The 15195-nt window shown below is 34.8% G+C and overlaps 1 protein-coding gene across 1 annotated transcript in view; it reads left to right on the top strand.

The window, feature by feature from the left end:
* Positions 1–15195, top strand: part of PHTF2 (putative homeodomain transcription factor 2) — a gene marked incomplete at its 5' end in the record, with an annotated part of 39316 nt that overhangs the window by 5799 nt on the left and 18322 nt on the right. Inside the window, 5 exons of the mRNA XM_009582311.1 lie at positions 2183–2348; positions 3046–3210; positions 8307–8508; positions 10654–10812; positions 13980–14198. Coding sequence (XP_009580606.1) covers positions 2183–2348; positions 3046–3210; positions 8307–8508; positions 10654–10812; positions 13980–14198 — 911 coding nt within the window. The remainder of the gene's footprint in view (positions 1–2182; positions 2349–3045; positions 3211–8306; positions 8509–10653; positions 10813–13979; positions 14199–15195) is intronic.

The following is a 15195-nucleotide window of genomic DNA, read 5'->3' as shown; positions in this document are numbered from 1 at the left end:
CTGCTGAAAAGATCAGGAGATTGGTAACATTTTCTTAAATCTGTGTGAAACTTCATGGTGGGAATCTGCAATCTACAGATTTGTATCTTCTGGAAGAAGATGATTTCTTCTAGATCACTCTGCTGTGCTAAGTGCTTTTTAAGTAGCAGAAGAAATCTTGTAGTGAAGTTTGAAATTATTTTGTGGAGGCCTACTCCTGCAAATCATTTCACGTGGATCTGTGGAGCTCTGTGTTCTCAGAAGTATATGTTTATCCAAATTGTATGGTTGGAGTCAAAATTGGCTACTTACTTACACTTTATACCTTATGAAGCTAATCTGAGAAACTCAAGCTCGTTTAGAAAGAGCTAATATTATCTGTACCTTTTACTATCTGTACCTGTTTTTGTTTATTTTTTAGTAAGTTGGATTTCTGATTGATGCATACTGTCTTTCTGAGAAACTCATATGGCAAAAACTTAGTCCACATATAGTAATAAAAGATACCCTATCTGTTCTACGTAAGACTTCTGTGCTTTAATTTAGGAAAAAGACTGATGGGAAATTAGAAATAGATTACACAATCAAAAATAATTCCATTGTTTTGTACATTCATCGTGTTTCTAATACTGGTTGCCTTGCTAAAGATTATTTAATGAAAAACACGTCTAATCTCTTTTTGGTGGAAAACATTGCATCCAGGTATCTGCTGTGTTAGGTGTGGCTTCATGTGACATATTTTAGGTGTTTGAATGTGGCACATAAATTTGCATGTGGCTGTATTTTTTTCAATTAATTTTAGTAGAGAACTGGTGAAAGCTGTTTAACTTGTACCATGTATTTTTTGTGCTAGGAGTAGGTCTAAGTTATGGCACTTTCACTTCTTAGTGGTACAAGAACAAAACCAAGTTCTCATGGGGTGTGCGGATGTTAGGCACAGAGAATTATTCCCCTGTTCTGTTTCTGAGTTGTTTCTTGGAGTTTCTGGTTTTTTTCTTGATAGCTTTTCTCAGCTGAGTTACAGAATACAGCACTTCAGGCCCTAGAGGCAGAGCAACAAGAACATACAATAAGCAGAGAAATGAGAGGGATTGCCTCTTCTGTGTGCCCCATGCCTGTTGAATGTGTTTAGATTGACCTGAAGCCTGTAAAGACATTTCTGAGTCGTAGAAGTGGTGGGCTCTGGGCACAGGAGCAAAAAGAACTGTGTGAGTGTTGGCTATATATGAAAAGCTGGTTATAGGATTACAAAATTAACAGTTAACTATGGAATTGGTAGCTGCCCCTTTTCCAACCACAAGTGCTAGTTGGAGTCCTGGTCACTTCAGCTGGACTACCTCGTAGTTTACATGGTTTGTCTTTGATCTTTCCTCATTACTAGAAAATACACTCACAACTATATATGAAATGTATACAGGGTTACATTTATGCATGTCTGTCTATCCATGTGGGCAATTTTGTCCTTTGACTGGAATATGAAGTTTAAAATGCATTCTGCGATAGAATATAAAGAGTTTCTAGTCTCATGTCTGTTGGTCCTTACAGTGTCGGAATAGATATATGGTTCCACAGAATCACTGGCTAGTCGAGGTTGGCAGGGACCTCTGGAGATCCTCTAGTCCGAGCCCCTGCTCAAAGCAGGGTGAGCTAGAACAGGTTGCTCAGGGCCGTGTCCAGTCAGGGTTTGAATACCTCCAAGGATGGAGAGACTTCAACATGTCTGGACAACCTGCTCCTGGTTTGGTGAGTTTTATGCTCACCTAACCTGTTGGGTTGTGCTGCATCATTATAGGTGGTACAGAATTAAATTTATTTGGGCTGCTTTAAGGATGACATTTGCTTTTTGTTTCTGTCTTGTACTGAAGTTTCACCTTAATTTAAAGTTGTTTCATGACAGATCTAGCTTTCCAAATGCTTTTTCCCCCCTTACTTCATTCTGCCACCTTTTTTGGAGCAATAGCTACAATATGACAAGTGTAAAAGAAGAGATGGATATTAAGACAGAAGGCAACTGTTTAAATCTTTATTACTGCCTATTTCATTGCAATTATAATTCCTTTCTCTCAGAATTACATGGGTTGGTTTAAAATGCAGGTAAAGGACTACATCTGACTGTTTCTCTTTTTAACACAAACCATATATATGATTGGCCTTTTCAGACATTTCAAATATTGAACTCAACTTCATTTCCCTTCTTTTCCAGTTGCTGCTGTAGTGTTATTCTATACAGCCCAAAGCCCACATAATATACCTCTGACTGAAGTAATTGGGCCAATATGGCTAATGTTGCTACTTGGAACTGTGCATTGTCAGATTGTTTCAACTCGAACTCCTAAGCCACCTCCCAGCACAGGGGGTAAAAGAAGAAGGTATAGTCTATGTTAAAGTACTTACCGTTTGGGATTGTTAAACTATTCTGAAGAACATACATGAAAAAATGTGGGGGTTTACAGTCTCTGCTTTGCAAGAGATGCAAAATTGGTGCTCTGTTTTTATCTGAAACTTTAAAATGGGTGCTTAATTGGTGCTCTTTAACTTTTACACATTGACTAATTTATGCATTGTTTTATTTGAATTTTAATGAATTGAATCTGACATTTTGCCTCAAAACCATTTGTATCTGAATAGTGGTGGAGTGACAGTATTTATATTACTGCAAATTTAGTTTTAGAACTCTGTGCAATACTGACTAATGATATCTGTGGGAAACATACATTAAAGGAGATGCTATTGGAAGCATAGAACTGAAGTCTTCCAGCACTTCACTGAGTATAGTTTGCTACAGTGAATTGTCCCATTAAAATGGGAAAACCTGCAGTAGTGAGTTGTGCAGGTCTAAGCTTCTGATGATGAGATGAAATGTATTTTGGGTTTAAGTGTTATGGTAATGAATAAGTGTTATGCTTAGTTTTATTAAATGGAGTTTATTAAATTGACATGATAAAGCTTTAGCAAAATATTTTGAAATCTTGCTTGGTTTTGCATGCTTGAACTGCTGAACACGTTACAGAACTAGTAGATTGCACTTATAAAGCTACCTTCCAATTTTAATCTCTTCTGATGAAGGAAATTAAGGAAAGCAGCACATTTGGAAGTACATAGGGAAGGAGATGGCTCTAGTACCACAGATAACACACAGGAGGGAACAGTGCAGAGCTACGGTACAAGCACCTCTTGCAGTATTGGCGCTGTCTTCAGAGATATCTGGCATGCTGCTTTCTTTTTATCAGGGTTTGTATTTATTCAAGGCTACATATGTGTTAGAGATGCACTATCCCTTTTCTAAATAAGTAAACATTGATGTAATGATTAAACTTTTGTTGATGTAGTTTTTGTTCTTACCAGTAAACTCATCTCAGTATTTGAACATGTACTAATGTATTGTTTCTTGACTTTTGCAAATGCTGATGCAATAATTTTGAAAAGATACTGAATTAACCTTTAGTTAAATTACATTTGATGTAGGAATACTCTGTGTGGGCTATCAGGAATGAACCAACTCAGTTTCTCAATTTTAATCCAATAAGAAAATTTGACTCTTTAGTTTTACTTTATTACATTAACTGCTTATTACTCTGAGACAATGCTTATTCAACTCTGTCACTGTCATCAAATCACACACTTTTTCTGAAGGCAAAGCCTTCAGGATTCAAATAGGCACAGCATTCTATTGAACACACATTTTCTAATGATTGGAAGAAATGTCAAACCCTGTTACATTCCAGAGCTGTTTTGCAAATGATCGATCTGCTAATGCAGTGCTCTGGGCAATTAAAAAGTGTTTTAAAAAAAACAGTCTGTAGCAGTCTGTGTTCAAGACATGCTATACGTATGGCATTGTGCTATATATCAGCGTTTATTGACAAGAGAAAATATGCTCATAAAATAGTATGAAATTGAGAAAAGGGATACTGCAAGTTATTACATTGATGTTTTATTGTGCATGCTGCATCTTAAATATGGCAACACTAACATGTCTGTCATACTTGTGATATGTGCTCTTAACCACTGGTAAAGCTTATCTTATGTTATGTTACGTTCTTGGAATATCTAGTTGAAACTCTGGAGAAGTTTTAAGAATGTTTAAAAAAAATTGCAAGAGGAGAATTCATTTGACTTTTTCCTGTGTAGATTAAGCTTGCTTTGACAAACTGTAAGTCATAGTAATAGACACCACTGCTGTTCTTTGGGTCTGTATGTATTACTTTCTGCTATGTTTGGAGTATAATCTTGTAAGCTTGTGAATGTTTTCCATTCATTGAAGATACTGATCTGCAATAAGAAGAGGAGTGTTGGAAGATTCATTTTTCTTCCTTACCTTCCCTCTTATTGGGCTCGGAGTGTTTTCGGTTGAGAAGGGCTGTGTGGGACTTGCTCTAAGGACTTGTTTAAACCATTTAATGAGAGGTAGTGTGTATGTATAGAGATGTCAAGCCTCAGTGATGACTACTTAGTATATACAGTATCTTCAAAGGATAAAGAGCACAGAGTGACTGAGAATGCTGTAAGTAGCCCTTAGTCATTTGTTACCTCTTCAATTGCAGAGGCACAGTTGTTTGTATGTCTGGAGCCATAGAAACCATATAAACCGTATTTTCGTCCAGCTGAAAAATAATCTTTTTTCTCAGGAGATGATGCAGATCAGTTTCTTCATGTAATTTTTTTTGTAGTAATACAAACAGTTTTGTCAGCACAGTGGGATGGCAAAGTGGGGCTGGGAAGGAGTAAGCAGGAGTGCAGTGTGGAGTACATTGACTACTTCACTTGGTGATGTTGCTGAAGAAAAACTTATGAAACCTCAGTGCAAGGAAGCTGTACAGTGACATCTGTCCTGTTTCTTAAGACATATTTTGAAGCTCTTTAGATAAGTACATTAGAATGTCTCATTAGTGTTTATTTACAGCAGTTTTTCACATCTATTAAGCTTCGAGATACCGTTTTCTGGAGTTTTAAATATAGGTCTTAAACACATGGTTTCAAAATTAACCTTAGAAATTATGTTCTTTGCTTTAGGTCAGGATCCTGTGTACCTAGACCATTTGCCTACACTTAGTATTCAATAAATACCCTTTTGAATGGCAGAACTCAGTCTGACTAATAAAATATAATTCTAAACTTTAATCCAGCGCAGGGGCAATTTAGAAAATACTAATTATTAGTTTCACTGGAAAGGAGGGCAATAGCCAAATAGGTAATTTATTCAAAATAGTAGTACTGATTTGGGACTTTAATCTCTGTGTGTGTCCTTACTCTAATTATGGAAATCTTACAATTGTAACTTCTTTAAAAGTTTTGCAGCATGAACAGGGAGGAGAGGCTTTTTTTGACCAACGCCAATGAAAATACATGGGAATAAAATACTTGACAGTGAAAATCTACAGTCTTCCAGAAACTTGGTTTAAATCTTCCGTAATATTTTCTCTAGCTAATGCATGAATAAGACTGAAAGTCATTCTTGACTTAGCTTTTGCATATGTTCAAGCTTTTTAAGACCTTGGATTTATTCATGGTGTTGTCCTGTCTTGCTCTTAAATACTTTTAATTCTAGCATGAAATTTTAAAAGTTGATTAATGATGTATATATATAGTAATTCTAGGAAACTAAACATTTCTGTCAGCTAGGGAAGTGTTGTTCATGTTTGTTATTGTTTTTTCTTTTAACACAGTATAATGCATGAAAGCCTAACTTTAAGCCCAAATTTATGCTTTTCTGGCTTGAGGCTTACACTTAAATTTAGGGATTCTTACAAAAAAATAACTTTGGTTTCTATGTTAGAAACAAATGAAAGACTTCAGTCAAGTTACGTGTTTTTCAAGATAAGCCTTAGTTGATATCAGACTAGTATTTGTCTTGCAGTTTTAGTACTTAAACATTGCTTGAGTAGTGAAGTCCTATCTGAACAAATTATACATACATACATACGTTCTTTTTTTCTCTTACCTATTCCTACTCAACTGTTTGAGGCTACTTCTTCCTAGTAGCTTTCAAGTTTCATGTGAAACGTATAGAAACTTCTCAAATCAAACTTGGAAGAGTTGTCCTGTTATTCCACTCATACAGCTTAGTAACTTGTGGAGTAAACCTCTCTGACTGGCTCTGTGTGTGTATGTGATGAGAACTGCAGTCCCTTTTGCACTGTTAAAAAGAAATTTTTAAAAAGTGCCAAAAATATATTTAATGCATTAAAAACTGGCCTGTCTGGGTTCCAGCTTATTGCAGATAATTTAATATTAGTGCTACTTCCTTAATGCTCACAACTGAACTTACTGAAACTTATTATTTTACAATCAGTTGCCACTGAAAGGCTGATACTTGCTTTATTCCAGAAGTGGGACAGCAAATTTTTTCCATTAAATAATAAGCTAAGCTTTTTCTTTCTTCAGTTGTCTTATCTTCATTAACTTAATTAAACAGTGACGTTATGGAATGGCACAGAAATGAAGTTCTAACATGTTTACTGTTGATAGTTTGACCTTTTTGTCCAAAGCCTCAATAATGTTTTAGATGATCATCTTAGTGGACCTAGAAAATTAAAACTATCTATGTGAGCTAGCACATTGGTAATCTGCAAACAGGAGGCTTACTAACTGCTTCTCCACCACAAAACACATGCTAAAGCATCTTGCTGTCTCTTTACCTTTGTAAGCTTATAATAAAAATTAATCCATGCAAATATATAATAACTACAAAAGTGTTTCTGCTGGTTTTGTACTCATTTAGAAATAAAGTTGACTAAGAATTTTGGGAATAGGTCAGGGAATAGTAGGTGAGTTCTACAGCTTCCTACAAGAGAAGTGGAGCAGCAATTACTTTGGTTTAAAAAAAATATAAATGCCGTTAGCTTTTTTCCAGGAAGGGGTGAGGGAAGGTGGAATGAGATTAAAGGTGGGAGAGGAGGATGATGAAACACCTTAGTAACATTGTCTCTTCTCTTCATTATTTTGTCTGCTTTCCAACAGATCAATTGTTCCTTTTTGGATTTTTCCATTTTATTCAGCTCTCCCTAGCCATTTTTTATGTTCAGGTCTCCCCTGTATATGGGGAATACCTTATCTTGGGAGGAATGTGAGGCGACTATCCCAGTTCTCCTGATTCGTTGGGATCAGGACATCCCAACATATTAAAAAGGAATTTAATCTTCTGCTGTGTAATCCAAGCTCTCACAGAATGCCTCACTCCTTAAAGAGAAAGGCCATGCATATTCCCTCATAGAAGCACAAGATCGATTGAACAGATTCTGGATAGTTTTATGACCAATGTCGAGTGTTCTACTTTTAAAAAAAAAAGCAAAAAAACCTGGAAACTTGATTTATAACACTTTTTTTTCCCCACAAGTGTTCTGGGAATCTAACAAACAAAATCTAATAAATACAAGATATTCATTGCTTTTCTGATTTTTTTTTTACATGTCATTTACTTTGAGAATACAGAAGCTTAAGCGAAAACTTAAAGTAGTCTCTATCGATAAGTTAGCACGCTGCTATTCCTTTTCATTCCTTCATCGACTGCACTTTCTAATTTGGAAGTGTAATCATCCAAATGTTTGCTTTGAGAAAGCCTTTTTCTGGCATTAGATATTCTTGCTGCTACACCTATTGACTAGATAAGAGCCTTGATGTCTAGAGAATATTACGAAAGACTACTCATCAATATTAGTAGTCTTAAGGATAATAATACTGAAGCATAATTCATAAACTTATTTTGTGATTTGAAAACAGGCTTAATTAGTGTGTTTGTAAGATACATCAAAATACGTTGCCGGGGCTGTTACTGGATAATATGGAAAAGGATAAATCACTTTCTGTTTAGTAGAGTTGTCAATAAGCAGAGTGTATTTAAAACAACAACAATAAAAACTATCTGTGTACAGAGTACTAAACAGCATGTTTGTTTGCAGCTTCAGGAAATGACATGCTTGCTTTGAATTAATAACACTTAAAGAAACTTTTGGCACACCTCTTTTTGTGTTAAGATAGAATAGAGAAGTTTCTCATTTACATTTGAGGCTTGTGGTTCTTCTGTTGCCAAAGTTGCTATGAAGTTTTAGTTTTAAAACATAGCTTTCCTTTTCTCTTCTTTCAGTAGCTAATGATATAATTTTCTTTCAGACACTGTCAGGTTTTTTTGTAACAATTTTAGGAAAGGATAATGGGTATTATTTAGAAGATGAAACAGTTACAAATATTGCATCAAATGTTAATATTATTAGTTTGTGGTCATCCTGGTAGTAAAACTAAAACATGGGTTGAGAGGGATAAGCAGGAGTTAGACTGGGAAAAAATTGAGAGAATCATTAATTTAATACATATATTTGTTTCAAATATAGATCTAAGAAAGCAAAAAACTCAATAGATAAATCCACTGAGACTGATAATGGCTATGTGTCACTTGATGGGAAAAAGACAGGCAAAAGCAGTGAGGAATGTATGCAGGCCCATGAACGTCGATGTGAAGTGATTAAGCCAGAAGAGTTGGGGTGGAGCACTGCACCAGTGAGAGATACCTTCAGCAACCACAGTCATCACAAAGTAAGTGACTTTGTGTAATCAAAGCGGGATTATTAATTTGTCAAATGATATGTGAGGTGTATTTTTATGCGTTCTTATCTACTTTATCCTTAAAAATGTTTTTAAAATGAAATTAGGCTTAGGGTCCTGGGGCCAAAAATTATGTTAAGTTGCCTTATTTCATCCTTATATTCCTAACCTTTCCTTTTTCTTGTAGGAGGATCTTTACTGACATCTAAACATTCTTTGCCATTCTGTATCTCAGTGCACAAATTTGTGTGCTGTCTTTTATCTGTGGGTTTTTCCAGACCAGCTAAACACACTGTACCTTTTCCTGCCTCTTTGGTACTCTGGGCACAGGTCTGTCTGTATGCTAAAATGGAACAAATTTTGGATTACTGACAATTTGTAATTTTGAGTTCATTCTGAGCATTTGCCTCCATTTGAATCATCTTCCTTTTCCTTTCTTTTCTTTTTTTTTTTTTGATTGATCTCTGTAGAAGATGAGGAAAGCATGATTTCCCTCTCAACGTGAAGTAGGCAGGACTCTCTATAGCGAGGAATAGGGATGAGATGGAAGCATAGGAAGTGGTCATGAAAGAAAGCAGAACTTCTAATTTGGCTGGGTCTGATTATCTCCTGGATATCCTATTTTCATCTTACTGTTCTATGGAATGGCTTTTCCAAAACATTTTTCCTGGCTCTCTTATCATTGGCGTTTGAACATACATTGCGTGCCATTACAGCTCTTATACTTGACTTTGTCTCACTAATATTTAACATCAATGACCAATCATAGCAAGGTAGCAAGGTTTTTTCCATGATAATATCAAAGGGAAAGGTTATTTTCTGGAAGTCTACAAGTACACATTTTTATAAAGGAAAGACATTATTGGTGGATTTCATAGCCAAATTACTTAACAACCCCTTAAAGAGCCATATGATTAAGTCAGAATGAAGGTGATGAAGGTTCATTGCAGGACAAAAACTCCACTCTGTTGCTCTGCAGGAGGTGCTTTCTCAGCAGTGACAGTAACTGAGGTTCAGTTGTCTTTATCGATTCCAAGCATTTTGCGTTCTTGATGAAATTCAGCAAATCAAGGATTTTTAAGAAAAAGTAATTTTAATGAGTTTTAAGTTTCTTTGATAGAATGGATGAGATGTTGTCTATGTTTAACTTGCTTGGTGAGTACACACCCACATCAAAGAGAAGTTGGCAGAGTCTAGAATAGGATCCTTTCTTCTCTCCTTCTTCTCATCTCTTCTTCCAAAGACAATTAATACATTTTGGTGCCACTGGAAAAGGTAGTAGATAAGACACCCCAGACTGTTCTGCCTGTCTGTTTTTCTCTATGCAACTCAGCTGTTAAAAAAAGTGAAGTGACCTGACCTTGAAGCATCTCAGAAAACAGAGTTCATCATGTAAGAGAGAATGATGTCTGAGTTGCAGAGGGGGAAAAGGATTTGTTGTATTCATAGAGAATAGCTTCCCTATTTTTGTCCTTTTAGCATTTTACTGATGACAGGAAGACTCCAAAGAAAACTTTACAGGGTCCTATGTGGTGATCTCATAATAAATGAGAATAAAAAAGTTTTTGACAGCTGAATGATCCTTTGCTGCCCTTTTTTCTTTCTGTTACTATAAGGGCTACTTTAACTTTAGTTTAAAATCAGGGAAATGGAAAATGGAATAAATTAATGATCTCGGTATTCTACATGCAGTCTGTAGCACTTCATCATTGGAAGAAGAGGTAAATGTTAACTTTGTACTGTATGTGTTGATAATTCAATGTTATAGTGTCTGCTATCACAATTTTTGTTCTGTTTTTTTTTTTTTTGTCAAATCTTCTGGATATATTGCCTCTAAGCCTTTCTTGGTAGCTTCGATTTAGACAAAATCACATTTAAAATAAGAATGTCAGAATTGTTCTTTAGTATAATGTGAACTAGCCCTTCATCATCTGAGAAATGTTTATTTTGATATTACAATTTCTATTTTATAATTGCTGCTGTACCACTTAATTTTGACAATTGGACATGCATTAGTATCTGATTTAACTGAGCATAGATAATAAAGTTGCAGAAAGAAGTTTGATTTCAGTAGTTGAGAACAAGACCTAGTAAGTATGAGTGTGTGTCTTACTAATACTATATTTCTTGCACTAGGATACTCACAGGACTGTGACAAATTTATCAGATGAAGTTTCTAGTGAGGAAGGGCCTGAAACTGGATATTCTTTACGTCGCAATGTAGAACGCACTTCTAGTGATTGTACACTTCGAAACAGGAAATCTCACCATTATAAGAAACACTATCCTCTGGAGGTATGTTCTTTTCCATTGCTTCTTTTCTGTAAATTGTTAAAACCTTGTGGTTTCTTATTGAATAGATATATTTTCCTCAAACCTTTTTTCTTCTATATTGGATTTTAGGCATCTGCTAATTGGAAGTCATGCTGGTGGAGGACAGTGTGGGTTTTGTTGTGGGTTTTTTTTTTTTTTTAATGACAACATTTTGAAATTAAGAGGTTTTTATTTAGTTGGTTTGAGCAACATCCAATTTTTCAATTTGTTGTAAAGACCCTAAAATATATTCTATAGAACTTCCATCAGGTTATGGCCACCTCTTTTGCTGTCTTCTGACACCAGTTATCTCCTCTGGAAACCTGATTTTTTTACAGAAACAGTAGTAATTGGCAATATGCAAATTTTCATCATGCTAGTGCTGCTGTTTCTGTCTGTTTAGTTAGTATTTTGGATTCACTAGCCTTCTTGTGGGGACGTCTCACTCTACCTCTGAATTTTCATTCCCTCATGTTTGTTGAAACAATCATTTGAAATATTGTCATGAAATCTCAACAAAATTGTTAATGCATAAAAATACTGAAATTTTAAGAGACTTGATGACATCATAGCTTAGAAGAGGAGAATTAATAGATTCCATATTAGCAGAGTCCTTAATCATAAAAACTCAGACGTTGAAAGAGAAACGGTTATGTTATCATGTTTTTATTTATTTATTTATAATTTTAAAGAAATTATGCTCTTTCTTGCTAATGGTATGCAACTTAACAGATATATTTTTTTAAAGGCTGTACTGGCATTTTTTCACTAGGACTATGAGAAAAGAGTGTAAAGAGTAATTTCAGCTCTGACAAAAGTCCACTTACAGATGGGTTGAATAGGCAAAGCCTCTTGAGTAAGCTTTCTACTTGATATAAGAAACGTCTCCTTAGAAGGGTTCAGATATTGCTTTCTGTAATAACAATTGAAAAGCCTTGAAGTTGATACTTTGCATAAAAACATTATTAGATAATCTTCTCTTCTATTCTTTCATTTGTTTCTCACAGGCTTTGGTTAAAAAGATCCAGAAGGCTAATTGATTTGAGTGTTTAATGCCTTACGCATGTTTAGTTTAGGATAACTGAACAGGTTGATACTTGGAACTGTTTGTTTCATATTACAGAAGATGTTTCTTGACTGTATACTTGTGCAGCTGGTAGTGCTTGACAAGAGGAAGCAGAAAGACATGATTACAGTCAATTTTTTTTTTCAGCTTAAATATCTTTTCTCTTGTATAGAGTGCTTCAGAGCTAGGGAAGACTATGTAGATATCTTCAGAAACTGAAGAGACTAAATTTGCTCCATGTGTAGCTTTGGCAGTAATATTTTACACTTGTTCCCCGTTTACTTATCTGACTGATGCCATGAAAGGGGAAGCCTTTCTTTGTTGTTACCAACTCGCCTCCCCCACACGATTACAAAGGAAATGAAACAATAGTTTTCAAATCTGTGAAAGCTTTCTTTGTATTTAAAAAAAAAAAAAATTAGTGAAGTCAGTGGATATACTCTCAACTTCTGTCCTACATTTTCTTTTATCTTCATGTTTACTTGTGAGCTTAATTGTTGTTTGAGCAAGCTTTTTTAATGTTCTTACTTTATTAACTTCAGGACGCAATAGCACCCAGTAGTGACTGCCTGCTATAAATAATTTTTTCTTTTTTTTTTTTTTTTTTTTTTTTTTTTTTTAAGAAAATTGCTTGCATAAAATACATTAAACATGATTTTCAGGAAGAACAAAGAACACTTTTTCAGATAGTAATGCGTTACAAATCATATTAAATCAGTAGGTCTGCTGAAACATTGCTTGATTTTTTTTTTTTTTTCCCCAGTGTAAAAAATTGTGTATATTCTCAAGAGAAACTAGTAGAAATAAATGTTGTGTTAAGAGGGAATGGAAATTGCCAGAGGATGGCAATGAGTAGGATGGTACTGCTTTTAACACTACCTACCTGCCTTGCAGAAAATGGATTCTGCTTGCTGTAGAAAGTAGTTTAAAGCTCTGCATTCTTGTTCTGAAGACAACATTACGTTGTTCCATAAGTATGCATGGGGAGATTTGAATGTCCCAAACTTAATATTTTTCTTTATCTAAGATATAGGTAAAATTTGAACATAATAAGGCATGCTTGTTTCTCAAGTACAGTTTGTTTAAAATAATTAAAATTTTATGTATGACTATGTAGATTACAGATATACCTAGCATTCGCTATGTATATTCCTGCTTACTTTTCCTCTCTACACCTGATGCATAACTGTCTTCAAACAAGCTCACTCTCTCTTTGTCTTTGAGAAGGTATGTTAGTAGTAACTATGGGGGGATGTGATTTGTAGGAGACTTTGAGAGTCAATTCCTCTTTTATTACAGGCTCTTACATTTAGAAATGTACTTCTGGAACATATCAAGCCTTCTTTTAAAACTAGTTAAATTGTGTCCACACTGCTTGCTTGGAAGGCTATTTGAGTGCCTCAGGTCTTGGATGACTAGAAATATCTGTCCCTTCTTCCTCCAGGGCCTTGCCCTTTCTAGAGCAAGAATTCCTTACTGTATGGAGAAGTTAATAAGTAGCTGAAGTACTTCAGTGCAAACAACTAGAGACAGAAAATAAAAATGTCAAATTAATTTAAAATACTTTGCGAATGATGCTTTTCTCACTCTCAGTCACATTTCTGTATTACAATTTCAGTCCGGTGTATATGGCTTTAAGCCTCACTTGTGTCTTTCACATTTTCATTAATAATGAAGCTGTAAAGTGTTTTAAAAGAGGCTTAATTTATAGCTTATAAAATCCGACATAGTTGGAGTCTGTGGCTTGATAATTGCTGTTAAAGTCTAAATTAATGAGTTCTAAAAATCTGTAAAATAGTTATTTCCTTTTAATAGTTAATATGATTTGATTCTTCATTATGTGACCCCCTCCCCAACAAAGGAGGGATCATGGACTGTTACTTGTTTGTACAGTATCTAAAAATGTGCAACCTCTTAGACACTCCTCCAATAAACATATGTCTTTCTGATGAGAAAGATAACAGATTGGAATATAAAAAACAGATAAGCGTGGATTCACTAATTTGAACTTTATAACTGTTCTGTTAGGAAACAATGTAGAATAACAAAGCTGCATTAATTCCAATGCATATTTTAATTTCAGGATACACCTAAATCAGGTACTAGCTGCAGTTCTCGGTGTTCAAGCTCCAGACAAGATTCTGAGAGTGCGAGGCCGGAATCAGAAACTGAAGATGTGCTGTGGGAGGACCTCTTACACTGTGCAGAGTGCCACTCTTCCTGTACCAGTGAGACAGATGTAGAAAGCCCTCAGGTGAATCCATGTGTGAAGAAAGAATACAGAGATGACCCATTTCATCAGGTTGATATCCACCAATTTTGATTTTTTTTCACTACACACAAGTTCAGTATTATCAGCTTTATCATATGTCAGGAGACCTGGGAGAAAGAACTCTGTATCAAATGAAAGTAAGAAAGCCAAAGTGATTTGATAGAATTAAAACAAGGAAAATTTGATTTCTGCTACTCAGTCATTAATCTGTCAAATGAAGAGGATATGACAATATACTGAAATAGCCTACAGAATATTTTAGTGTTTGAATCTTAGTTCTAGTTCAGGACAAGTACTGGCTGATTTAAGTTTCCTCTGTGGTAGATGGTTCTGGTGGTTTTTTTTTTTCTTTTTTTTTTTTTTTTCCTCCTTTTTTTTTTTTTTTCCTCTAGTGGCATTACTTTTTTGTGAGCACATATCAGACTTCCGTTTGCTTATATATAAATGTATATATAAAAAAGCAAACAGAAAGATAACATACATAGTATCTAATATTATATATATGTATATATAATGTGTATATATATGATGTTACATGTGTATTATACATGTCTAAATTCTATTTAGATACAATATTTTTATTTTTACCTTAAAGCTAATGATTTTATTTCCCTTCTTTAATGCTATTCTGTAGCAACATATAGGCAGTCATTTCTGAAAATTTTACTGCACTTCAGTTGCAGCCTGCCTTTGGTTAATGTTGGACAGAGTCCATTGTTAATACTTGATCATTAACAGTCAAATATTAGTCTTCATTTGATAAAATCCATTCAGATGTCACAGTGCCAGTTATATTTGTAGTACAAGTCTTATCTTTAAATTGCATGTTAATTGCATTGCTAATTTGAACCATTTAAGTAAAGAGATGGAGAGAATGTGAAACATTCTTCTACATAAACGTGGCATACGTGCTGGTAGTGCATCATCAGTAGTAAGGAATGCCATGCAAGAGATGGTGTTAATGCTAGCTAAGGAAAAGAATTTCAAAAGACAGGCTTTTCACTCATAACCAGAATTGAAAATGATG

The sequence above is a fragment of the Fulmarus glacialis genome, unplaced genomic scaffold (assembly GCF_000690835.1).
Source record: "Fulmarus glacialis isolate BGI_N327 unplaced genomic scaffold, ASM69083v1 scaffold6740, whole genome shotgun sequence".
Lineage (NCBI taxonomy): Eukaryota > Metazoa > Chordata > Aves > Procellariiformes > Procellariidae > Fulmarus > Fulmarus glacialis.
Note: the sequence above shows the minus strand (reverse complement) of the source record. Positions and strands in the feature narration are given on the sequence as shown.